The following is a 26037-nucleotide window of genomic DNA, read 5'->3' on the forward strand; positions in this document are numbered from 1 at the left end:
CAGTTTATGCGCTATTCCGTAAGGGACCGATTGGATCCAAAAGTTTAATGTTATGGTTAGAATTTATTCTTAATACTTTTCTCGTAGTTGTGGATGCTTGTGGGAGAGTTAATCATAAGTAGGAGGTTTGTTCAAGTAAGAACAGCACCTAAGCACCGGTCCACCCACATATCAAATTATCAAAGTACCGAACACGAATTAAACCAACATGATGAAAGTGACTAGATGAAAATCCTTTGCTTATCATAAGAGACCGTTTTGGCCTGTCCTTTGCCTCAAAAGGATTGGGCTACCTTGCTGCACTTTTGTTACTACTATCGTTACTTGCCCGTTACAAATTACCTTGCTATCAAACTACTTTGTTACTTATAATTTCAGCACTTGCAGACATTACCTTGCTGAAAACCACTTGTCATTTACTTCTGCTCCTCGTTGGGTTTGACACTCTTACTTATCGAAAAGAGCTACAATTGACCCCCTATACTTGTGGGTCATCACTGCCTCACATGGTCTTCTCGTTCATCAAATGGACGTTAAGACGGCTTTCCTCAATGGAGAGTTGAAGGAGGAAATTTACATGGATCAGCCAGATGGTTTTGTAGTACCTGGTCAGGAAGGAAAGGTGTGCAAGTTATTAAAGTCTTTATATGGCCTTAAACAAGCTCCTAAGGAGTGGCATGAGAAGTTCGAAAGAACATTAACTGCTGTCGGCTTTGTAGTAAACAATGGTGACAAGTGTGTGCTATCGCCATGGTGGGGGCGAAGGAGGTATTCTTTGTCTGTATGTTGATGACATACTGATCTTTGGAACCAAATTTGATCTAATCAAGGAGGTTAAGGTTTTCTTATCTCGCTATTTTGAGATGAAGGATCTAGGAGTAGCTGATTGTTATCTTGAACATTAAGCTGTTGAGAGATGAGAATGGTGGGATCACACTGCTTCAGTCTCACTATGTGGAAAAGATCTTGAGTCGTTTTGGGTATAGCGACTGGACGCCTTCTCCAACTCCGTATGATGCTAGTGTGTTGCTTCAAAAGAATCGACGGATTGCTAGAGATCAACTGAGGTATTCTCAGATTATTGGCTCGCTTATGTATTTGGCGAGTGCCACGAGACCTGACATCTCTTTTGCTGTGAGCAAGCTGAGTGGGTTTGTGTCAAAACCAGGAGATGATCATTGACATGCGCTTGAGATAGTTATGCGCTACTTGAAAGGCACTGCGAGCTATGGGGTTCACTACACCGGGTATCCAAGGGTACTGGAGGGTTATAGTGACTCAAACTGGATATCTGATGTTGATGAGATTAAGGCCACAAGTGGTTATGTTTTTACACTTGGTGGTGGTGCTGTTTCCTGGAAGTTTTGCAAGCAGACCATTTTAACGAGGTTAACCATGGAAGCATAACTCACAACATTAGACACTGCCACTGTTGAAGCAGAGTGGCTTCGTGAGCTCTTGATGGACTTACCTATGGTTGAAAAACAATACCCCCTATCCTGATGAACTGTGATAATCAAACTGTGATCGTCAAGATAAACAGTGCTAAGGACAATATGAAGTCATCAAGGCATGTGAAGATCAGGAGACTAAAATCTGTCAGGAAATTGAGGAACTCTGGAGTTATTACGTTGGATTATGTCCAAACGTCGAAAAACTTGGCAGATCCCTTCACAAAGGGTCTATCACGTAATGTGATAGATAATGCATCGATGGAGATGGGTCTGAGACCCACCGCATGAGTTGTCCATAGTGGTAACCCACTCTATGTGATCGGAGATCCCGTGAAGTAGAAGTGGGAAACAAGCTGTTGGTCAGCTGGGAGGAGAGTATCCCTATATTAATTATCCCACTCCGTGAAGATGTAATACTCTCCTGATCTGCATGGCAGGTTGATACTTATCTTAATATGTTCCAAGTGGCTTATTCGGGTAAGCAGAGATGTTGTCCTGCAGAGCATCTCCTGAGGAACACACCTATATGAATTTGATTGTTAACGTCACAGTCTGTGAGAAATGGGTGTTCTCTAATAATTTCAAGAAAGGCCTGGATTATGACGTATACGCTCCACCCGCGGGGGAAGCCTTGCGGCAGCCCAACATCGGTCAAGAATTTGTGTGAAACTAGTCTCGCAAAAAACTTGTAGTTCAAGGCATAGTCCACTATTCAAGTTGTGATCTAGTGTAGCATAAATCTTTGAGTGGAAGTTCAACTTTACACTCTCCACTGAGCACCGATATATAAACAATGTTTTGGAACTAAATGATGAGATGTGCCAATGAGACTTTGTGGGGGATTGTTGTAATTTTCCTAGTAGGCCTTTGGCCCGAAGCCCAACTAAAATTCTGAAATTCTCTTCCCATTCATGCACACATGTGAGTGGAGTGAGTGAGACTAAAGTTTAGTCCCACCACGGAAGTTGAGTGAAACTCGCACCTCTTTATAAGGTGAGCTCTTCTACTACTTATATGAGCATGAGAAGAGACCTACACGCGCGCTCCTCCTCCTCGCTCGCCTCGCCACGCCTCGTCACGACGCGCCGCGCCGCGGGATTGAGCCGAGCCGTGGATAGAGCTATGCACGTTGTTTATATTTTTGCTGCTCGAGAAAAATTAATGATCCATTAATTAATAATTAATGAATGCGTTAATTACTGAACCGTTTCTGATTCTTTTGGATCGCGACTCGGACGTGGGGTTTACTCCCACGACCTACCCGGCCCGCACTGTACAGTCAGGCAGATGTCTACCCTAGCCGCCACCGCATCGTATGGTTTCGCACCACCGTTCCAGATCATTGCGCTGCCAAGCAAGTCTTCTCCATCCCTCCTTTCGGCGTGCATCGTGAGAAGGGACAGCAGGCCTTCGGAACCCCGCCTCTCGTGATCCTGTACGAGAGAGGGGCGATCAGGTTTTTGGGGAGCGCACTCGCGCGACTGCTGGCAGCGACGACTTCGCCAACGACGACTTCTTCCCCGACCTAGGCAACCTCATCCTCGATGACATGGGCGACAACACCAACGCCGGCGGTGCTGTTCCCGCTGCACCGTATGTGATTCTATCCTTCTTGTTCGAGATAGTGGTAGAATTCATGTTTCTAGTATGTGTCCTAGATGTGATATGTTCATCTACTATGCTAGTTCGCATGATTAGTTTAATCTCTGCTATTGTTGTCATGATTTATGTTCTGTTTATTTGGATTAAATCTTGTAGTAATTTGCTCATTTTCCAACACCTACTACACATAGTGGTGCATAAAAGTTTGCCCCTCCCCCTCCAATTTACATGCCGCCCTCAGTTTGCATATTATCCATTGAAGATTAATTACAGGCACAATCAATAGTTTTTCTCACTCTAAAATCAAAAGGTTATAAACAAAGAAGACTTTGATGTGTTTCGCATACAGTCTTCTACTTATCTATTATAAAACTGGACACCAATGGTTTGCACTTACCGATCGACATCAACTTTGGTATTAATTTATTCCCAATATAAAGGATCAAATTTACAAATCTCATCCCGGCTTCGTTGTGATAAACACAATGAATCATCAACTCAAAAAAGAAAAGAAAAAGACAACCAATCAACCAAAAAGTCACTGCCCAGGACACAAATACATTGTCCAATTATTGAAAAGGGCATTCAGTTTTTTTTTTGCAAGATGAAAAGGGCATTCAGTTAGAGTATCACATTAAACAACACATGCATCAAGCTTCTCCACGAAGAAGAAACAGCACACAAATCCGGCAGAAAAACAGCCGCTTGCAATTGCTTTACCATAAAGTTATTGCTTTCTCAACTTCAAGAAAAAAGTTATTGCTTTTTTTATTTGCTTACCAGCTGTCACATGGGGCCCAATCAATATGCGTGTCCCGTAGCTCCGCCAGCCTTCTATTTATGCTCTCTCCCATGGACGGAGAGAGGCATCCAGAAGCAGAAGCAAAGCTCACACAAAGTCACAAGAATGATGAACCCAAAGAGCCGTGTCCAAGAGTGGGTGGCCGACCACATCGAGCTCATCCCGGGGATGCCCGACGACGTCGCCGTCGACTGCCTGGCGCGCGTCCCGCACGGGTCCTACCGCTCGATGCGCCGCGTGTGCCGCGGCTGGCGGAGCGCCGCCGCCGCCCCGGAGTTCGCCCTGGCGCGCGCCGAGGCCGGTGCCAACGAGGATCTGGTCTTTCTCATGCAGTTTGGCAACCCGGTGGCCGGGGACGACGGGGCGCCCGAGAACACCCCGGCGTACGGCGTGGCCGTGTACAACGTCACCACCGGGGAGTGGCACCGCGAGAGCTCGGCGCCGCCGGTGCCGATGTTCGCCCAGTGCGCGGCCGTGGGCACCCGCGTCGCCGTGATGGGCGGCTGGGACCCCAAGACCTTCGAGCCCGTGGCGGACGTCAACGTGCTGGACGCCGCCACCGGCGTCTGGCGCCGCGGCGCGCCGATGCGGTCCGCGCGGTCCTTCTTCGCCTGCGCCGAGGCCGGGGGCAAGATCTATGTCGCCGGCGGCCATGACAAGCTCAAGAACGCGCTAAAGACGGCCGAGGCGTACGACGCGGAGGCCGACGGCTGGGACCCGCTCCCGGACATGTCGGAGGAGCGCGACGAGTGCGACGGCATGGCCACCGTCGCCGGCGACCGGTTCCTGGCCGTGAGCGGGTACCGCACGGGGCGTCAGGGAGGATTCGAGCGGGACGCCGAGTGGTTCGACCCGGCGACACGCGAGTGGCGCCGCTTGGAGCGCGTGCGCGCACCGCCTTCGGCGGCTCACGTGGTGGTGCGCGGGCGGGTGTGGTGCATCGAGGGCACGGCCGTGATGGAGTGGCGCGGGGAGCGCCGTGGCTGGCTCGAGGTGGGCCCTTACCCGCCTGGTCTGAAGGCCGGCACGGCGCGCGCGGTCGCCGTCGGCGGCGGCGAGCGCGTGGTGGTGACCGGCGCCATCGAGTCCGAGGGAGGCGGCGGCGGGCACGCGCTGTGGGTGTTCGACGTCAAGTCCAAGAACTGGACCGTGGTGCGCCCTCCGCCGCAGTTCGCCGGCTTCGTCTTCTCCCTGGCCTCCGTCCGCGTGTGATGAGAACCCTCCCCGGCGCCGCTCCCGACCAAGAAGACTACTACTACTACTAGCGAGTATGTATGCATGTTCTTGAGTTGCAGTGCTTCTGCCATTGATGGAACTGAGATCCGCGATCTCATCGCCTGAGATCTGCGCATCCCGGATGAATCATCGCCAGGAAAAAAGAAGAAAAAAAACAGGAGGCATCAATCATCGCCAAGAAGAAAACAACAAAAATAACTAGAGGATTGTAGCTTGTCCTGTCAGATCTGTGCGCTCTAGTCACCATGGTTGTGAACTCTCCTCCCTCCCCTCTTCTGCTGTTGAGACAGCCTGCCATTTCTGTTGTTGAGACAGCGTGGTGTTTTGGTTCTACAGTATGATATTAGCAATGAGTCGCTGTACATATTATTGTGAGTTGGAAGATCATATCATGTGGTTTCTCCATAGTTCTGTCCAGATCCAGTTCTGCTACTGCTGCTCACAGAGGCTGGTACGCCATCTCAAATGTCCATCTGCTTCGCGGCTGAAGAACACACCTCTCGATGTCGATGCCGGTGGCTCGCCGCCGTCGAGCAATCATCTTTACGTTTCTTTCCATACAATCTTCAATTTTCATACTACTATCTCGCGTCCTATTCAATTGGTGCTCGATCGCCGCCGCCCCGGCTGCTGAACCCGAAGAGGAGCTGACCTTGCCAGCCGATTCTTTCTATAATTAATATAATCGCTAGGTGAGGCCTCGCACTCCACGCAACAGCAAACCGGCCAGCTATGCGTCCCCATCCGTTTCTCCTCCCACGTCGCCATCCAAGGATATGAACGAACGGAAATGAGGTCGCCACCGATTATGGCGTCCGTGCTTGGCCCACGGTTTTGGACCGCGCGGACGGCCCTCCACTGTAGCGGCTTTTATTATCGGGAGCAGTCCTGACGCCGCTAGGTTGCTGTTAGCTGCATCCATCCATCCATCTTCTTGGCATGGGCAACGTGAAATTTGCAGGGGACGCACGGATATCATGCCATGCTGCGCAATCCCAATGAAACCGATTGCGAGGACGATCGGTTCTTCTTCTCTTCTAGCTTGATGTATGTTTTTTTTCGTCAAGTTTGGATTGCTTACCACGAGTGTCACCATGTAGCTTGATGTATGTAACCCTGCTAGTATAATATACACTCCTTGTTAGACAATAAATGAGGTTCTTTTCTTTCTTTGCAACGGGACACAGGCCAAAGGAGGATGACAGGCATGATGGCGTCCGTGTTTTGTTGTTGGTAAGCTTACCGAGCGGACCACTTTTTTTTGAGGTGTAACTAGGGATTTATTCAAAATTCAAAGAGTTTGGAATACAAATGATGTCTGGGACAGTCCCTAGCCACACATGGCGGCCCACGTCAAGAGTCGACGCGGCCTTAGCTAATCTATGAGCCTCACTAATACATTTCCTTGGTTCATGACGAAAGACAACATGCTCAAAATTCCTTCTGCGAATAACTATTTCATGCAGCTGGCGCATAAACTGCAGTTGTGTCTCGGCTCATATTGGTGATTACTTCGACACAATCAGAGGCAATTAGAAGTCGCTGAACATGTAGGTCCTGGCCCAAGGCCAATGCCTCATTGCATGCCCACGCCTCCAGATTAGCTGGATCAGAGAGTCCATCGAACACAACAGCTAATGCTCCAAGGAAGGTTCCATTGCAGTCTCTGCAAATAGCTGCTGATGCACCTTCGTTTCCACTACGAGATAAACCTCCATCTACATTTATTTTCACTTCTGTTTCTGCCGGTGGAAGCCACCCCCGACGCACCCGGCGCGGCGGCGCTCCTGCATTAGCTTTTGGTAGAGAAGCAGCAGCGATCTCCAGGTCCTGCAGGTAGCGATTTATGAAACTAATCGTAGATAAGGGACTCCGAAACTCATTGTCATGGATGGCTTTCCTCCTAGCCCACCAGATAGACCACATTGTGATTAGCACACGGGCTAGGTCATGTCGAGGTAGTGTGTCAAACAGCCAAAAGAGCCATTGTCTTGCGACTTCAGATTGATTTGATATCACATGCTCAAGAATTCCTTCATCTCCCAAAGACCAGACACACCGAGCCATCCGGCAGTTGAGAAGAGAATGACGCCAGTTATCTTCTGTCGCCGAGCATATCGCGCATGTCGGACCACTTTATCACATGTTTATGGCTTTTTCTTGCAATTGTCCAACGATTAGGCCTTGTTTTTTCTTTTTGCGCGAGCGCTAAAAAGAGGGTTTCCCATAGCACACTTACATGGGCCTGGCCCATCGCACCTCCCATCACTCTACGGCCGTGATCACTACCCCGTGTAGTCTAGCGTACGTAGTACTCCATACTTTCCTAAAAAAAGTAATCCATACTTTCCTCAAAAAAAATACCCCATACGATCTATACCCCCCCCCCCCCCCCCCCCCCGCACGCGCGTTTTTTTTATTTTTCTTTTTCTGTTTCAGGTTTAGTTTTTCTTCTGGTTTCCTTTCGTTTTTTTACATTTTTATACTCTTCTGTATTATAAACATTATTCTAATATATGTTGAATATATTTCAAATACACACTGAAAATTCTTTCATATACGTTGATTTTCTTTTTCCAAACACACACTGAACAATTTTTTAATATACGGTGACATTTTTCCAAATGCACATTGAACTAATATGTAATATATGATGAACTTTTAGTTTACATTGAAGTTTTTCTCTATGTATGGGTAACTTTTTTTAAAATATATATGGTGAAACATTTACCAATACACATTGAACATATTTAGAATGTACGCTGAACACTTCTAAAAAAAAATAAAATGATAGAAGAGGAAAATAAAAATACTGGTAAAAAAACCAAAAAATGATTATATATTCAAAAAAGTTTTTTGAAAAAATTCATGAATTTTACAATTGTTCACGAATTTGAAACATATTGCAGTAAGTTCAAAAAATCTTTACTAATTTGATAAACGTGCACATATCTGAAAAATGTTAAATGTTTATAAATTCCCAAAGATGTTGGTGAATTGAAAATAAATTCATGTATTTAAAAATGTTCACGGGTTCAAAAAATGTTCGTGAATTCAAAATATTTTCACGACAAATTCTAAAATAGAAAATATACATCTTTGGATCACACCAAATTTGAGTGTTTAGGATTGCAAAATAGGAAATAAAATATAGTGCAGAGAGCAACGGAGAAACAAGAAAACCATATTATTTTGTTTTTCAGTCAACTATACATTTTAAGGTTTTTCTTTTTCTTGGAAAGAACCAAAATACCATACATATGTGCAATTATGTTTGGAACTTAAAAAGAAGAAAAAAACAAATAGCAAGTTTGTTTGGTCAAGTAGAAAGATGGATATTTTAGGTTGTCTTGGTGGAAAAAAATCAGGATGAGTTATGAGTCGAGGATGGACTTGCAAGTGAGGTAAGAAAAGGGGTTCGACCCAATTGCAAGTTGACGGTGACTTTGCAAGTAAGGCAAAATAAATGGTTGGACCTAGTTACGAGTCGATGGTGGACTTGCAACTGGAACACAGAAAACTTTTGGCCTAGTTATGAGTCAAGGGTGGACTTGCAAGTGAGGCAGAAAAATAGGAGACGAGCTTGGTTGCGAATTGAGGATAGACTTGCAACTAAGGCAAAAAAAGGGCCAGGACAGATAGTGCCGAGTTGCCATTCGATTGTGAACCTGCAACGGAGACGAAAACTTTGGGGTCAATTGTGAGTTGAGGGTGGACTTGCAAATGATGCAGAAAAAATGGGTCAGGCTCGTAGCGAGTTGAGGGGAAACTTACAACTGAGGCAAACAAAGGGTTGGGCCAGATTGAGGCCAGTTGCGAGTCGATGATAGACTCACAACTAGGACAAAGAAAACTTCTGGCTGAGTTGCAAGTCGAGGGTGTACTTGCAACTAGGAGAAAAATTGATTGGGCCCCCATTGCGTATCAAGGCTGGAGTTGCAACAGGTACAAAAAATGGGTCAGGCCCCCAATTGCGTATCGAGGATGAAATCGCAACCGTGACAAAATTGATCGGGCCTAGTTGCGTATATAGGGTAGACTTGCAACTAGGGGAAAAAAGACTGGGCCCCCAATTGCATGTTGGGGGTGGGGTTCCAGTTGGGACAAAGAAAATGGTTGGGCCCTAGTTGCGTGTCAGGGTGTGGATTTGCAACTGGGACAAAAACATGCGTCAGACCAATAAAGGGAGGGTCCAATTGCATGTCGGGGTGGATTTACAACCAGGACAAATTGGTCGGCCTCCAATTGCGTGTCGAGGTTGGACATGCAAATGGGATAATATGGTCAAGCTCAGTTGCGTATCAAGAGTGGGCTTACAACTGGAATGAAAAAGGTGGCCCCTCGATGGCTTGTCAAAGGTGGAGTTGCAACTGGGAAAAATGGGTCGCCCCCTCCCCCACCCCAGTTGACTGTGAAGAATGGACTTGCAATTCAAACAAAACTGGTTAGGGCCCAGTTACGTGTTGGGGAACGTAGTAATTTCAAAAAATTCCTACGAACACGCAAGATCATGGTGATGCATAGCAACGAGAGGGGAGAGTGTTGTCTACGTACCCTCGTAGACCGAAAGCGGAAGCGTTAACACAACGCGGTTGATGTAGTCGTACGTCTTCACGATCCGACCGATCAAGTACCGAACGCACGGCACCTCCGAGTTCAGCACACGTTCAGCTCGATGACGTCCCTCGAACTCCGATCCAGCCGAGTGTTGAGGGAGAGTTTCGTCAGCACGACGGCGTGGTGACGATGATGATGTTCTACCGACGCAGGGCTTCGCCTAAGCTCCGCTACGATATTATCGAGGTGTAATATGGTGGAGGGGGCACCGCACACGGCTAAAAGATCGTAGATCAATTATGTGTCAAGAGGTGCCCCCCTGCCCCCGTATATAAAGGAGCAAGGGGGAGGCCGCCGGCCTAGGAGGTAGAGGCGCGCCAGGAGGAGTCCTACTCCTACCGGGAGTAGGACTGCCCCCCTTTCCATGTTGGACTAGGAGTGGAAGGGGGAAGAGGTGGAGGGGAGGAAGGAAGGGGGGGCGCCGCCCCCCCCCCCTCTCCTTGTCCTTTTCGGACTGGGGGGGAAGGGGGGCGCGGCCCTGCCCTAGCCTCCTCTCCTCTCTTCCACCTAGGCCCAATAAGGCCCATTAAGTTACCGGGGGGTTCCGGTAACCTCCCGGTACTCCGGAAAAATCCCGATTTCACCCGGAACACTTCCGATGTCCAAACATAGGCTTCCAATATATCAATCTTTATGTCTCGACCATTTCGAGACTCCTCGTCATGTCCGTGATCACATCCGGGACTCCGAACAACCTTCGGTACATCAAAACATATAAACTCATAATATAACTGTCATCGTAACGTTAAGCGTGCGGACCCTACGGGTTCGAGAACTATGTAGACATGACCGAGACACCTCTCCGGTCAATAAACAATAGCGGAACCTGGATGCTCATATTGGTTCCCACATATTCTACGAAGATCTTTATCGGTCAGACCGCATAACAACATACGTTGTTCCCTTTGTCATCGGTATGTTACTTGCCCGAGATTCGATCGTCGGTATCTCGATACCTAGTTCAATCTCGTTACCGGCAAGTCTCTTTACTCGTTCCGTAATACATCATCCCGCAACTAACTCATTAGTTACAATGCTTGCAAGGCTTATAGTGATGTGCATTACCGAGTGGGCCCAGAGATACCTCTCCGACAATCGGAGTGACAAATCCTAATCTCGAAATACGCCAACCCAACAAGTACCTTTGGAGACACCTGTAGAGCACTTTATAATCACCCAGTTACGTTGTGACGTTTGGTAGCACACAAAGTGTTCCTCCGGTAAATGGGAGTTGCATAATCTCATAGTCATAGGAACATGTATAAGTCATGAAGAAAGCAATGGCAACATACTAAACGATCGAGTGCTAAGCTAACGGAATGGGTCAAGTCAATCACGTCATTCTCCTAATGAAGTGATCCCGTTAATCGAATGACAACTCATGTCTATGGCTAGGAAACATAACCATCTTTGATTAACGAGCTAGTCAAGTAGAGGCATACTAGTGACACTCTGTTTGTCTATGTATTCACACATGTATTATGTTTCCGGTTAATACAATTCTAGCATGAATAATAAACATTTATCATGATATAAGGAAATAAATAATACTTTATTATTGCCTCTAGGGCATATTTCCTTTCAGTCTCCCACTTGCACTAGAGTCAATAATCTAGATTACATAGTAATGATTCTTACACCCATGGAGTCTTGGTGCTGATCATGTTTTGCTCGTGGAAGAGGCTTAGTCAACAGGTCTGCAACATTCAGATCCGTATGTATCTTGCAAATTTCTATGTCTCCCACCTGGACTAAATCCCGGATGGAATTGAAGCGTCTTTTGATGTGCTTGGTTCTCTTGTGAAATCTGGATTCCTTTGCTAAGGCAATTGCACCAGTATTGTCACAAAAGATTTTCATTGGTCCTGATGCACTAGGTATGACACCTAGATCGGATATGAACTCCTTCATCCAGACTCCTTCATTTGCTGCTTCCGAAGCAGCTATGTACTCCGCTTCACACGTAGATCCCGCCACGACACTTTGCTTAGAACTGCACCAACTGACAACTCCACCGTTCAATGTAAACACATATCCGGTTTGCGATTTAGAATCGTCCGGATCAGTGTCAAAGCTTGCATCAACGTAACCATTTACGATGAGCTCTTTGTCACCTCCATAAACGAGAAACATATCCTTAGTCCTTTTCAGGTATTTCAGGATGTTCTTGACCGCTGTCCAGTGATCCACTCCTGGATTACTTTGGTACTTCCCTGCTAAACTTATAGCAAGGCACACATCAGGTCTGGTACACAGCATTGCATACATGATAGAGCCTATGGCTGAAGCATAGGGAACATCTTTCATCTTCTCTCTATCTTCTGCAGTGGTCGGGCATTGAGTCTTACTCAATCTCACACCTTGTAGTACAGGCAAGAACCCTTTCTTTGCTTGATCCATTTTGAAATTCTTCAAAACTTTGTCAAGGTATGTGCTTTGTGAAAGTCCAATTAAGCGTCTTGATCTATCTCTATAGATCTTAATGCCTAATATATATGCAGCTTCACCGAGGTCTTTCATTGAAAAACTCTTATTCAAGTATCCCTTTAAGCTATCCAGAAATTCTATATCATTTCCAATCAGCAATATGTCATCCACATATAATATCAGAAATGCTACTGAGCTCCCACTCACTTTCTTGTAAATACAGGCTTCTCCAAAAGTCTGTATAAAACCAAATGCTTTGATCACACTATCAAAGCGTTTATTCCAACTCCGAGAGGCTTGCACCAGTCCATAAATGGATCGCTGGAGCTTGCACACTTTGTTAGCTCCCTTTGGATCGATAAAACCTTCCGGTTGCATCATATACAACTCTTCTTCCAGAAATCCATTCAGGAATGCAGTTTTTACATCCATTTGCCAAATTTCATAATCATAAAATGCGGCAATTGCTAACATGATTCGGACAGACTTAAGCATCGCTACGGGTGAGAAGGTCTCATCGTAGTCAATCCCTTGAACTTGTCGAAAACCTTTCGCAACAAGTCGAGCTTTATAGACAGTAACATTACCATCAGCGTCAGTCTTCTTCTTGAAGATCCATTTATTTTCAATGGCTTGCCGACCATCGGGCAAGTCAACAAAAGTCCATACTTTGTTCTCATACATGGATCCCATCTCGGATTTCATGGCCTCAAGCCATTTTGCAGAATCTGGACTCACCATCGCTTCTTCATAGTTCGTAGGTTCGTCATGGTCTAGTAACATAACCTCCAGAACAGGATTACCGTACCACTCTGGTGCGGATCTTAATCTGGTTGACCTACGAGGTTCAGTAATAACTTGATCTGAAGTTTCATGATCATTATCATTAACTTCCCCACTAATTGGTGTAGGTGTCGCAGAAACTGGTTTCTGTGATGATCTACTTTCCAATAAGGGAGCAGGTACAGTTACCTCATCAAGTTCTACTTCCTCCCACTCACTTCTTTCGAGAGAAACTCCTTCTCTAGAAAGGATCCATTCTTAGCAATGAATGTCTTGCCTTCGGATCTGTGATAGAAGGTGTACCCAACAGTCTCCTTTGGGTATCCTATGAAGACACATTTCTCCGATTTAGGTTCGAGCTTATCAGGTTGAAGTTTCTTCACATAAGCATCGCAACCCCAAACTTTAAGATACGAAAACTACAAAGTCACAAATCCCTAGATAAAAACAACACAAAAGGGACAAACATGGATCTGAGATCACACGTCGCGTCATCATTGAATGCCATCTTCGTCGTGCGGAAAAAGATCGAACCCCCCAGTGGACTCCCTCCTACCTGCTCACGCCGGCTCCAGTACAAGACAAAGGGGAATGGGAGAAACAGTGCCGAGATGGAATTGAGTAGGCAACGACTAGTTCATATCTTCGACTTATACAACGCACATAAAATAGATCCGACTCCCCAAGATCGCGGCACAGAGATGACCCAACAAAAGATGCATGTGCGAATGGGCCAACAAGTGGATTCCAGAAATATGACGAGATATGGGATTATGGGACGTGTGTGACAAAACAACCCACGATCAATATTTGAACAACATTTAAAACGAACAGGTCGAACAGTCAGGAATTTTGATGAGACATTGCTAAATCGATTTAAAAAAAGTTCATGGATTTCAAACAAATAAATAAAGAAGGGAAAAGGAAAAGTAAAAACAAAATAAGGAAAAGGAAATGGAAAAGGAGAAAATGGAAAATTTTAAATACAGATAAAAATTAGGATATTTTTTCTAAAAAAAATGAATTTTAAACAGGTTAATTTAAAAAGGTTCGTAAATTAAAAGCAAAATAAATTAAAAAATAAGACTGAAAAATTAAAAAGGAAAATAACACAACCTAGTTCGTACATTTTCACCCCGCACCCGACAATGGAAAAGAACATAGAAAGGCCCACTCTTTGTTTGCATTGCATGAGACAAATATGTTTTTTGAACCAAAAAAAGAATTTTTCAAATTATATTTGCACAAATAAAAAAATATGAAAAGAGAAATTTGGAAGACAATGTGCTACTGAGTTGCTGAAGTTTGAAACTCGTCCCTTACATATATGCATAAATTGTATGTCGTCGTCGTTGCGGCAGTGTGAAAAACAAAATTGACACACCATTTCCTGAGCAACAAAAAAAATTATTGATAACAAAAAATGCATTGTCTAGTTTGTCCCACCCAAATGCATACTTTTTTCAGTCTAGTCTTATCCTTTCGAAACAGAAAACTGGAGTCAGTAAAAATAATAAAAATAGAATTCGAAGTCCACTACATAGGGACAAACGCGGCACAACAAAAAGCTGAAAAATACAAACAAAAGCACAAGGTTCGCGGGAGTTATATCTCGCATTAAGCGAGACGAAAGAAGCTCTCGCTGATGCATCCGCAGTAAAAGGGCCGACCCAGTAGTGCATACAGTAAAACAGGAGAAATAGGGAGGAAAAGAGAGCTCCCAGGGAATCCATTCAAGGTGGCCTCGGTGGTGGGTGGTGCTTCTGGCCGTTGCGACCAACTAGAGGAAAAAGTCCAAGTTTTTTCTCCTTTCTCCTTTTTTCTTTTTCCTTTTTCTTTTTGTTTGGTTTTCTTTTTTTTTTCTCTAGTTTCTTTTTTTCATTGTTACACTTCAGATTATTTCTTTTGGTTTCTCTATTTTTTTAACTCAAGAAGGCACCATCAAGCGCCAATCATTCAACTCATATGGAGAGTACAACATGTATTACAGAGCCCTCAACTTGGCCACTTTGAAAATGTAGCATAGTAGGGCAACGGCTATTGGCACGAGCTGAATTAGTACAACAAATGACAGGTTCTAACCTAGAGTTGAGATCCTGATGAGCTGCATTGTGAGCAATACCATTGAAGTTCCCGTGAATGTGATAAACACCATGATGTTTTGGTTTCTCTTTGTTTCTTTCATTCATGGTTTTTATCTGGGATTTTTTCTTCACATTTTTTATTTTATTCTTTTCCTTTTTGTTTTCTTTCTTGGTTTTTAATGTTTTTCTTTTTTCTTTATTGGTTTCAATTTTCTAAATTACTTTTGCATTTGTTTTTTGCTTTTATTTTTTGTATTCTTTTTTCTATGTTTTTTTGTTTTTCATCGTTTTATTTACCTTTTTTTTGTTTTCATTCTACATTTTTCGTATACGTCAAGTACATTTTTCTAATACACGTGTAATAATTTAGAAAAAAGTTTAATATTTTTTAATACAGGGTCAACGTTTTTCTAGACATATTTTTAACATTTTTCAAATGATTAACATTATTTAAATACAAGATTAACACTTTTTGAAGCGGAACAATTTTTCTATACATATTGTAAACATTTTCAAATGCTTGATTGGCAGTTTTCAAATACATGATTAACATCTTTTTTATACATGGTCAAAATTTGTTCAATACATATTTAACATTTTTAAATGCTTGATTAACATTTTTTAAATGCAATATTACTTTTTTAATACATGGTCAACAATTTTTCTATATACATTTAAGATTTTTGAAATACTTGACTATCATTTTTTGAATACTTGTTTAACATTTTTTCAAATGCTTGATTAACATTTTCAAATACAATATTAACATTTTTTTGATACATACCCAACATTTTTTATACATATTTAACATTTTTCAATTGCTTGATTAACTTTGTTTCAAATGCAATATTAACATTTTTTTAATACATGATCAACATTTTTTCTATATACATTTAACATTTTCAAATACTTGACTAAGAGTTTTCAACTACTTGTTCAAAAAAATTCAAATGCTTGATTAGCATTTTTCTAATACAAGATTAACATTTTTATAATACATGGTCAACATTTTTGTTTACACATTTAACATTTTATAAATGCTTGATTAACATTTTTCAAACATGCTCAACATTTTTTTCAAATGCGTGATTAACATTTTTTAATAACATGATCTATTTGGAGGGCTTGGCACAATAAGAATGAGGTGTTACATGACAAAGGACTCCCGTCAATGGATGTTTCAGAAATATACTAATGCAGTTATCTGGACTCCCTTATTGCATTAGAACAGAACTCGGGTTGTGACCCAGAAAAAGGGAAGGTTGTGATCACGTATGAATCGGTTCCCATGAGCAACATGTGATAACAGCAGATAGAGAGCAAAGTATGTGGATTCCTCCTTCTGTGGGATGGGTTAAGTTGAGTACTGATGGTTCATGGACAGATGATGGGAAAGTAGGAGCAGCCGTGATTCGTAGGGATCATATGGGAAATATAATTTACTCATCATGTAGAGAGTTATTCTAGTGTCGGGTGCACTGGAAGCCGAGTTATGTGCTTGTATGGAGGGCCTCTCCATTGCTATCCAACGCACTAAGTTGCCAATATTTATTCAGATGGAACTGCTGCAGAGAGTCCGATATAGACGTCTTTTACCCACTTTCCACGGCAGAGTTTTAAATCGTCGCCTTGCCTGTGTGTCGATAGGGGAGGGGGGCTTCCCACACGATACTGAAACCGTCGGCGATAGGTCCTCCAGTCACACACGCAGGGCAAAAAGAGCTCGTGTGCGAACAGGCGAGCCATCACAGGCAATTATACAGGCCCAATCATTTTCGTTCATATGTACATCACACATAGTGAATCCCAGACAAACCTTTCTGTTCGTACGTACATCACACGCAATTTTTATGTGGAAAAATTTGTGCAAGGTGGCCTAACGGAAAAGTCGTTATTACACTCTGTTTGGACGGTGGACTTATGCTCGGTCCATGGCACGTCCTTGCTATGTTTATTTGAAACTCAAGAAGCCAAGGCCTAATGGAAGTATCACAGTCAATGGAGACAGGAAAAATGATTTTGAGTGTGAGGAAGGAGATGCAACTTATGCTGAGTCGGCGTGTGCAGCTAAGGAGTTGAAATTTTACAAGGATAATGTTGACCCAGCTGATATGACCTCTCTGAGAAAATCAACTACTGAGTCTGATCCCCTGGTCAAGTTCAAGTTGGCTGAGGATACAAAGCAAGTTGACTTCACCCCTGGTGACTTGTCTCATTAGTTCACTATTGGGGCAAATATGGATCCCAAATAGGAAAGCACGCCCATCGAGTTCATCCGTGAGAATCGAGACATTTTTGCATGGAGACCTTCTGACATGCTTGGTGTACCGAGAGCACTCGCTAAACATTGCCTAAATGTCAATCCTAAGATGAAACCTGTACGATAATAACTTCGTGGTTCTAACAAGGGAAGACGCAAAGCCAGTGGAGAAGATGTGGCCCAACTCCTAGCAGTCGGGTTCATTGTTGAAGTTTTTCACCCAAAGTGGTTAGCTAACCCAGTGCTTGTTCTGAAGAAAAACGGAACTTAGCGGATGTGTCTTGATTACACAGACTTGAACAAAGCATGCCCTAAGGATCCGTTTGCTCCTCCTCATATTGATCAGATTATCGACTCCACTGCTGGTTGTGAGTGTCTGCGTTTCGTGGATGCTTACTCTGGATATCATCAGATCAAGATGGTGGAAAAAGATTAGGAGAAGATAGCCTTTATCACACCCTTTGGAGCTTTGTGCTATACATCTATACCATTTGGACTGAAAAGTGCAGGTGCAACCTACCAGCGTTGTGTCGAGAATTGCTTTCACAAGCAGATCGGTCGTAACGTTCACGCTTACATTGATGACATCGTAGTCAAATCTCGGAAGAAGGAATTTTTGCTTGACGACCTCAAGGAAACATCTGATAACCTTCGAGTTTACCAAATGAAGCTCAACCGGGCGAAATGTGTGTTTGGTGTTCCTGCAGGTAAACTACTGGGTTTTTTTGGTGTCCGAGTGTGGCATTGAGGGTAACCCGGAATATATCAAGGCTATCACAATGTTAGCCACGCCGGCCAATATCAATGCCATCCAGAGGCTGATGGGTCACGTGGCAGCTTTGAGCCAGTTTATAAGCCGGCTTGGGTAAAGGCCATCCCTCTATACCAGCTTTTGAAGAAGACAGACGACTTCACCTGGGGTGACGCAACAGATAAAGATTTTGAGTCCCTCAAGAAGTAGTTGTCCGACCGACCTATCCTTGCTGCTCCTCAGGAGAAGGAGCCGATGCTCTTATGCATTGCTGCTAATAATAAAGCGGTAGTCTGGCAGTTGTCGTGGAATGCAAGGAAGAGGGGAAAGAATATCCAGTCCAAAGACCAGTTTATTATGTCAGTGATGTTTTGACCGAGTCGAAGCAGCGATATCCACATTGGCAGAAGCTGGTTTTCAGTGTTTTCATGGGTAGTCGCAAGTTGAAGCACTATTTTCAGGAGCACCCTATCACTGTGGTTAGTTCAACACCTCTGGGAGATATCATCCAGAACAGGGAGGCTACAGGCCGGGTTGCCAAGTGGGCTACTTAACTTGGTCCGCATCATCTGAAGTGTGTGCCACGGACATCCATCAAATCTCAAGTTTTGGTTGATTTCGTCAATGACTGGACTAAGTTGTAAACTCCAAAAGAGAGGCCGGACAATATGTACTGGACAATACACTTTGTTGGCTCCAGGCAATTGGAAGGCTCGGGGGCTGGAATTTTCTTAACTTCTCTGCGAGATGATAAATTTTGCTATGTTTTGAGACTCGTATTTCCATGTACTAACAATGCAGCTTGTCGGTGTACAAAAGTAGGGGCCTTTCTGTAGCCCTTTACTTGTGCACGAGCAGTCGTAGCCACGCCTGCGGCCGGGTTTGGCAGGGCAGAGGAAGGGAAGGTATAAGGCTGCCGAGGCAGCACTCAAGCCAGAAGCATGAAGAGCAAAGGGGCGAGGTGGATCCCCCCGGCAAGACCCTTGCCGGGGCGGCCTACACAGCCCCGGCAAGAGCCTTGCCGGGGCAACTTGCCCAACACCAGCAAGGCCGCCACCCTTGAGCCTGAGAGTCTTGACACCATCGACAAACATCAAGACCAAGGCTCAGGGGCGCCTGCATGGTGGCATGCAGATCTTTGTGAAGATCAAAAGCCTACAAATATAGATGGGAACCAGAAGACGAAGACCCCTGGCGAGATCCTCGCCGGGGACAGAAGAAGGCCCCCGGCAAGATCCTTGCCGGGACGGCCACGAGACACAAGACCCTTGCCGACCCCGGCAAGACCCTTGCCGGGGACATCTGCGGGGCCACAACCAGGCCCGCACCTACCAAGGTTTCGCTGTCCCACGACCATTCCGACGCGGCAACTAGCCTGCCAAACTAGGCATGCACCTACGTGGCAGCAAGCAACCTCTAGGCCAACCAGTCAAGCTCCTGCATGGTGGCATGCAGATCTTCGTGAAGACCCTGCCACCGCACCAGCTCAGCAGCCAGCCAGCCAGCGTGGCGCTGCATGCCCCGTCAACTTGGACGCGCGTGAAGCAAGGCGAGGCGGCGACGGACAGGACGAGCTTCGTTGCTGTCCCCAATAAAGCAAGAGGACACGTAGGTGGCGCATTAAATGCGTTTGTCCCACGATGTCAGGGATAGACTTGTACACTGTACATACTTTCCACCTCCTGTGTGCCACTATGGCAACCTCTTTGACATATAAAAGGAGGCCTGAGGCATACTAAGGAAGCATTCAGACTTTTGGACTAGGCATGCACCGCAACTAGTTCAAGAACTCAAGAACACCAAATATACACGAAAGCAGGACTAGGGTATTATGCATCGTTTGCGGCCCGAACCTGGGTAAAAATCCCCTCGTGTTGATCTTTTAGACCTGCTCTTTGCGCAGCCCCGCGCCCCGCCAACCGTAGTAGGGATTCCCTGTGATCCCATAGGTGTCATTTCCCCCGACATCTTTGGCGCACTAGGTAGGGGGCGCAAGCTAAGAAAATCTGGTTGAGAAGTTAGCGCATCGACTTCTCATCATCGCCATGGCCCCCAAGAAGAAGGGGATTACAGCGATCGGGTCGTCCGGAGCCGGCCCATCCGCACCAGCGCGAGCGGGCGGCGGGGTGGCCACGGATGGTGTCGGAGGCGTGGCCCGCGAGCATCCACGACACTCTGGCAATAGGAGCCACGCGAGCGGCGTCGTTCGGGTCCAAGACAACGAGCCACACGCCGCTGGGTCCGGGGGCGGGGCCGTGCTGCCCACGGGCGGTGCGGCAACCTCTATGGCGCCCCAACCGGTGCCCGCGCCGCGGCCTTCCCAGGCCGCGCGCGATGAGCAACGCCGTGACGTCAGTGCCCCCGGGCGCCGCCGCGGGAAGAGCCCTTTGCGTCACTTTGAGGATGCACCGGGCCAGCATGCGGACCTGGACGCTGGCGGAAGCGGCGCGCGACCACGAGACCGTGATAGAGCTCCTTCTAACGTGGTTAGAAGTCGGAGCGCGTCACGGTCCACGCAACTTTCGCCGCCACCCACGCCAGCAGAAGCGTTGGCGCGCGTGCAACAGCTCCTCGACTTTCCTCCTGACGCGGAGAAGCTCGACGAGTGGAGAGCCACCATTCAGAGCCTCATCAGCTTTGCCAATAAAGATGAACCGCGACTAGCGGGACCCTCGTGCCAGCGCTCCGTCGAGCTGGCGCACGCCGGTAGTGGGAGGACCGCGGCTGCCGCGACCACGGTGCACTCTCCTCCCCCATGCCAGCAACAACAGCCACCGGCTCGCCGGCCCGACGCCCGCGGCAACGTTTCTACGGCGTCGTCCGACCCATGAGCCCGCTGCGACCAACGTAAAGTCCTTCGGGAGCGAGCTCGAGAAGACGCTCGGACCACTATCGAGCGGCGGCGGGAAGCGCGCCATCAGTTAGATAGGCCCGTGGGACCCACTATGGACCACCCAACGCCCGGGGGGGGGGTGCCGGTGACCTACCTTACGAGGTGGGTTGTCCAACCTTTATCCGTGAGCTGCGGTAGTTCTAGTGGCCCACCCACCGCACATTCAAGCCTGAGGTCGGAGAAAAATACAACGGCAAGACTCACCCGTCGGAGTTCCTTAGCATCTACACCATCGCGATGCAAGCTGCCGGGGCTCGCGACAATAAGGTGCTTGCCAATTATTTCCCGTTGGCACTGAAGCCCAACGTCATGTCATGGTTGATGCACCTGCCAGTGGATTCCATCTCTTCTTGGTCGGATCTGTGCCACGAGTTTGTTGGCGCCTTTACCGGAGGCCACCAAGCTCCTGGCCAGGCGAGTGATTTGCATGTCATCCCCTAGAAGGACGGCGAGTCCCTGCGCAAGTACATACAAAGGTTCAGCTGTGTGCAGTATAACATCCCAGATGTTCATCCCGCCGCTGTCATCAGTGCATTCCATCAGAATGTGCGCAACCGCAAGATGCGCGAGGAGCTGGCGATGAACAAGGTTAAGGATGTAGCCGAGCTGTATGTTCTGGCCGATAGGTGTGCTCGGGCTGAAGAAGGGAGGAAGTACCCCGACGAAGATGCCGGTGCGGAAACCGACTCCATAGACGAAGATGCTGTTGCCCCAGCAAAGAAGGGCCGAGACCGTAATAGGAAGCGTAAGGGCAAGACCGTGCTTGCCGTTGAAGGATTCGGCGACCCCGGCGCCGCCAAGAAGGCCAAGGCTAACGAACCCGGCAAGGAAGTTGCCGGGTGCACCGCCTGCCGGGCCTTGGCGGCCGCCGACAAGCCAGGAGGCTCCGACAAGCAGTACTGCAAGATCCATCACACCAAGGGCCATGACCTCCAGAACTGCCAACAGGTTGAGTTGCTTGCCGAGAAGCAGAAAGCCGAATATGAGAGGCGGGACAAGGAGAAGGGCCAGGATGGTGCTAAGGGGTCCGGCAAGAAGCGTGGCGGCTGAGGGGATCGCCGCGGCAAAGATAACCAACCAGAGAGGCCTGCTCGGGGCCGCGACAAGAAGGAGGGAGATGACGATCAAGATGAAGACGACGAGTCCGGTGAGCATGAGTTCTAGAAAGCTACGGAGGCCATATGCGTCGACAGTGTCGCCTCGTTGCATACCTCTCACTGCCAACTGAAGCAGTGGGCGCGTGAAGTCACTGCGGCAGAGCCATCGTTCGACGCCCAGAGGCCACTGAAGTGGTCCAGCACGCCTATCATTTTTGACACCGAGGATCACCCCGATCGCACAACTGTGGTCGGGTGCTTGCCGTTGTTGGTTTCACCAACGATACGCAACCTCAAGGTGACAAAAGTGCTAGTTGATGGTGGGGCCGGTCTGAACTTGATCTCGCCTGCCGTCATCGAAAGGCTGCAGATCCCTGATGGAGATCTCGAGGAGACGGGCACGTTTCAAGGGGTCAACCCGGGGAGGAGTCAACCAAAGGGTAAGATCACGTTGCCCGTTACATTTGGGGGCAAGCTGAACTATAGGACGGAGAAGATCGTTTTTGATGTCGCCAAGATCCCCCTGCCCTATAATGGGATCCTTGGCCGCCCAGCGCTGGCCATGTTCATGGCGGCATCACATTACGCCTACAACACGTTGAAGATGCCCGGGCCAATGAGCATCATCACCGTCCCCTCCGACAAGAAAGACGCGCTCATCTGCGCCGACCAACTTTACCGGGAGGCAGTTGCAGCAACTTCCGCCAAGGCACTTGCTCCTGCCGCTGAAGCCCCGGGAGGGAAGAGAACCGGCAAGGCCCCTTCCAGTGAGACCTCTTCCGGCAAGACCTCCTGCACCCACTCCGGCGCCAAGCGCACCTCTTCGGAGTGCTGCGCTCCCGTCGAGGGCGTGCCAGGGAGCTCCACCGGCAAGAGCAAGAAATCCAAGGCAGCACCACCAGAGACCAAGAAGGTGCCCGTCAAGGAGGACAGCACGGGCGGGGCTTTTACTATAAGCTCCACCCTTGACAGCAAATAGGAAAGCGCGCTCGTCGCTTTCCTGCGGGCGAATGTCGACGTGTTTGCATGGCAAGCATCCAACATCCCCGGCGTTCCCAGGGAGGTGATTGAGCACCATCTTGTTGTCTGTCCTCATGTGCGGCCCGTCAAGAAGAAGGTTAGGAAGCAAGCTTTGGAGCGGCAAGAGTTCATCATCGAGGAGATCAGGAAGTTGGAGGCGGCAGGCTTGGTCAGAGGAGTGCTCCACCCGACGTGGTTGCCCAATCCAGTGGTGGTGCGTAAGGCAAATGGGAAATGGAGGCTATGTATTGACTACACAGATATCAATAAAGCCTGTCCAAAGGATCCTTTCCCTGTGTCACACATCGACCAGATTGTGGACTCCACTGCCGGGTGCGACCTGCTGTCGTTCCTCGACGCCTATTCAGGATATCACCAGATCTTCATGATGAAGGAAGACGAAGAAAAGACCGCTTTCACCACCCCATTTGGTACGTACTGCTTCGTACGAATACCTTTCGGGTTGAAAAGCGCTGGTTCGACGTTTGCCCGAGCGGTCCAAATTGGTTTTGAGCCCCAGCTACATAGAAATATGGAGGCTTATATGGATGATATAGTGGTCAAAACCAAGGACAAGGCCACGCTCGTGCAGGATCTGGAGGAAACATTTGCAAACCTGCGCAAGATCAACCTCAAGCTCAATCCAGAGAAGTGTGTGTTTGGCGTCCTGTCCGGCAAGCTTCTTGGTTTCTTTGTGTCTCAACGCGGAATCGAAGCAAACCCCGACAAGATCAAAGAGATTGAGCAGATTGAGGCGCCAAGACGGGTCAAGGATGTTCGTAGGCTCGCCGGCTGCGTTGCTGCTCTAAGTAGGTTCATCTCCAAATCTGATGAGCGTGCCCTCCCGTTTTTCAAAGTTTTGAAAAAGGCGGGTCCAATCGAATGGACTCAGGAGGCAGAGGCAGCGCTGCAAGATCTGAAGAGGTACCTCTCCTCCACGCCAACACTAGTCGCGCCTAAGCCACAAGAACCGTTGCTGGTGTATCTAGCGGCAACGAATCAAGTGGTCAGTGCTGCGCTAGTGGCGCAGAGGGAACTTGAGGAAGAAACAGCGGCAGCGGCCAAGCCGTCGGGTGATGGGCCGGGGCATTCCCCGGCACGGCCTGATGCCGGCAAGGTGGGACCCCCAGCAAGGCCCGATCCCGGCAAGACAGGGTCTGCGCAAGAAGGCGAAGTCGAACAGAAGAAGAAGGTGGTGCAGCACCCGGTTTATTTTGTCAGTTCCCTCTTGCAGGGGGATAGATCAAGATATTCTGGTATGCAGAAGCTACTCTTCGGCCTACTCATGGCCTCGAGAAAGCTGCATCACTATTTCCAAGCGCATGAGATCACCGTCTGTTGACTTTTCCCGGGGAAAGTGCATCTGGACTACGTACTTGAGGCGCTCTCCGGTGGGTGCGACGAGTAGCACGCCGACACCAGCACCTTGCAGTGAGAAAGCTCCATCAAAGTACATAATCCAATCACGGCCCGTCTCCTTGCCGGGAAGGGTGGTTTCTTGAATCTCTTCGTCGGGCGTTGCGGTCCATTCTGCTATGAACTCTGCCAAGGCTTGGCTCTTGATCGTTGAAGTACTTTCAAACTTGAGGCCAATGCTCGACAGTTCCAACGCCCACTTCACAATCCTCCCAGTCTGATGCGGAGCATCCCAAGGTCATCCCCATGGACCTACCTACGTCTCCCACGACACCACTTGGACCAATGACAAGAGCCCGAGCTAAGGCTATCGAAGATAAGGTGAACTTGCTCCTTTCCGAACTACCACTTTCGACACATGAGACATGGCCACTACCTCAAACGGAAACACTATGTGTGATCAGGTACTTGGAGGAGAACCATGGACCTCCTACATCCAACGGACAAGACGACGAGGACTCCAAGCGCAAAGATCAAGAGGAAGAGCCGCCACGGAAGCTACAGGCTCCGGACAACCGACCCAGCCCGGACGTCCGATCCCTGGAGGTCGCTACAACCCAAGGAAACCAGGCCTGCCAACGCTACAGCGGCCGGACGACCGACCCAGACCGGACGTCCGACGACTCCCAGGCTCCGGACGTCCGAGCCCTTCCGGACGACCGACACTTCGCCAACAGAACCAAATCTACGGAAATCCGAGGAAGACCGGACGACCGGACGCCCACGGACGTCCAGCACCGTGGCAACAGAAGCTAAATTGCGGACATCCGAAGAACTGCGGATGTCCGGACCCCCGCGAGCCTCCGGACGACCGGCGTCTCCCGGACGTCCAGGCCTGGCTGTGTCCAGTTACGGGCTGAGGCCCATGTACCCCTTCACTTCACCCCCCTTTTGCACCTAGACTATAAATAGACCTTTCCTTCCTCCTAGTTAGGGCCAGCATTGGTTTAGCTCATATGTGAGATAGAGCATTGCTCATCCATTACGGATCTACTCCACGAGAGAGACTGCGGCCCCTCTATGGAGAAGATCACCTTGGATTCAAGACCCGCTCTTGGGTGGCCCCCATCAAGACCTCCTTATGGAGAAGAACCGGTTACCGTTTGTATCGTCCGTTGTTGACTTTGGATCTTGTATCTTACCTTTGTGTTCATCGATCTAGCGCATGTGTGATCTAATCTTGTTGGTTGAGTGATTTCTCTCGTGTTCCCCTCGTGTTTCCCTCGTGTTTCCCCTCGTGTTCATCACGTTCTTCATAGGGATCCGCTCCTTTCGTGAAAGATCGGCCATTTAGGGTTCCACCCTACATCACAGTCGCATCTGGGTTGTGCAAGATTCGTTGCAAAGGGAGGCGGGCCCCAACAAGTACTTTCCCGCTGAGCTCCCAGAAACCACCGACAAGGAGGCTGCCGGGTGCCCCAAGCTTGCCGAGGAGCAGCAACCTCTGGCAGGAGCCCAAGCTCTGACCGTAGAGACAGATGCCCCTACGGCCAAAGATGAGCCTTTAGTCCTTGCCGTCGAGCCCCAGGCTCCGGCATGGGCGCAGCGCACCGTCCGTTTCCTCCAAACAGGGGAACTTCCTGAGGAACAGGAAG

The 26037-nt window shown here is 47.9% G+C and overlaps 1 protein-coding gene across 1 annotated transcript; it reads left to right on the plus strand.

Moving 5' to 3' along the window:
• The first annotated feature begins 3909 nt into the window (after positions 1–3909).
• LOC123096199 (F-box/kelch-repeat protein At2g44130) lies at positions 3910–5501 on the plus strand. The gene has a single exon (XM_044517844.1). The coding sequence runs from the start codon at positions 3964–3966 to the stop codon at positions 5068–5070; it is 1107 nt and encodes a 368-aa protein (XP_044373779.1). The 5' UTR covers positions 3910–3963; the 3' UTR covers positions 5071–5501.
• Positions 5502–26037: the final 20536 nt, after the last annotated feature.

The sequence above is a fragment of the Triticum aestivum genome, chromosome 4D, assembly GCF_018294505.1.
Source record: "Triticum aestivum cultivar Chinese Spring chromosome 4D, IWGSC CS RefSeq v2.1, whole genome shotgun sequence".
In the NCBI taxonomy this organism is placed as follows: domain Eukaryota; kingdom Viridiplantae; phylum Streptophyta; class Magnoliopsida; order Poales; family Poaceae; genus Triticum; species Triticum aestivum.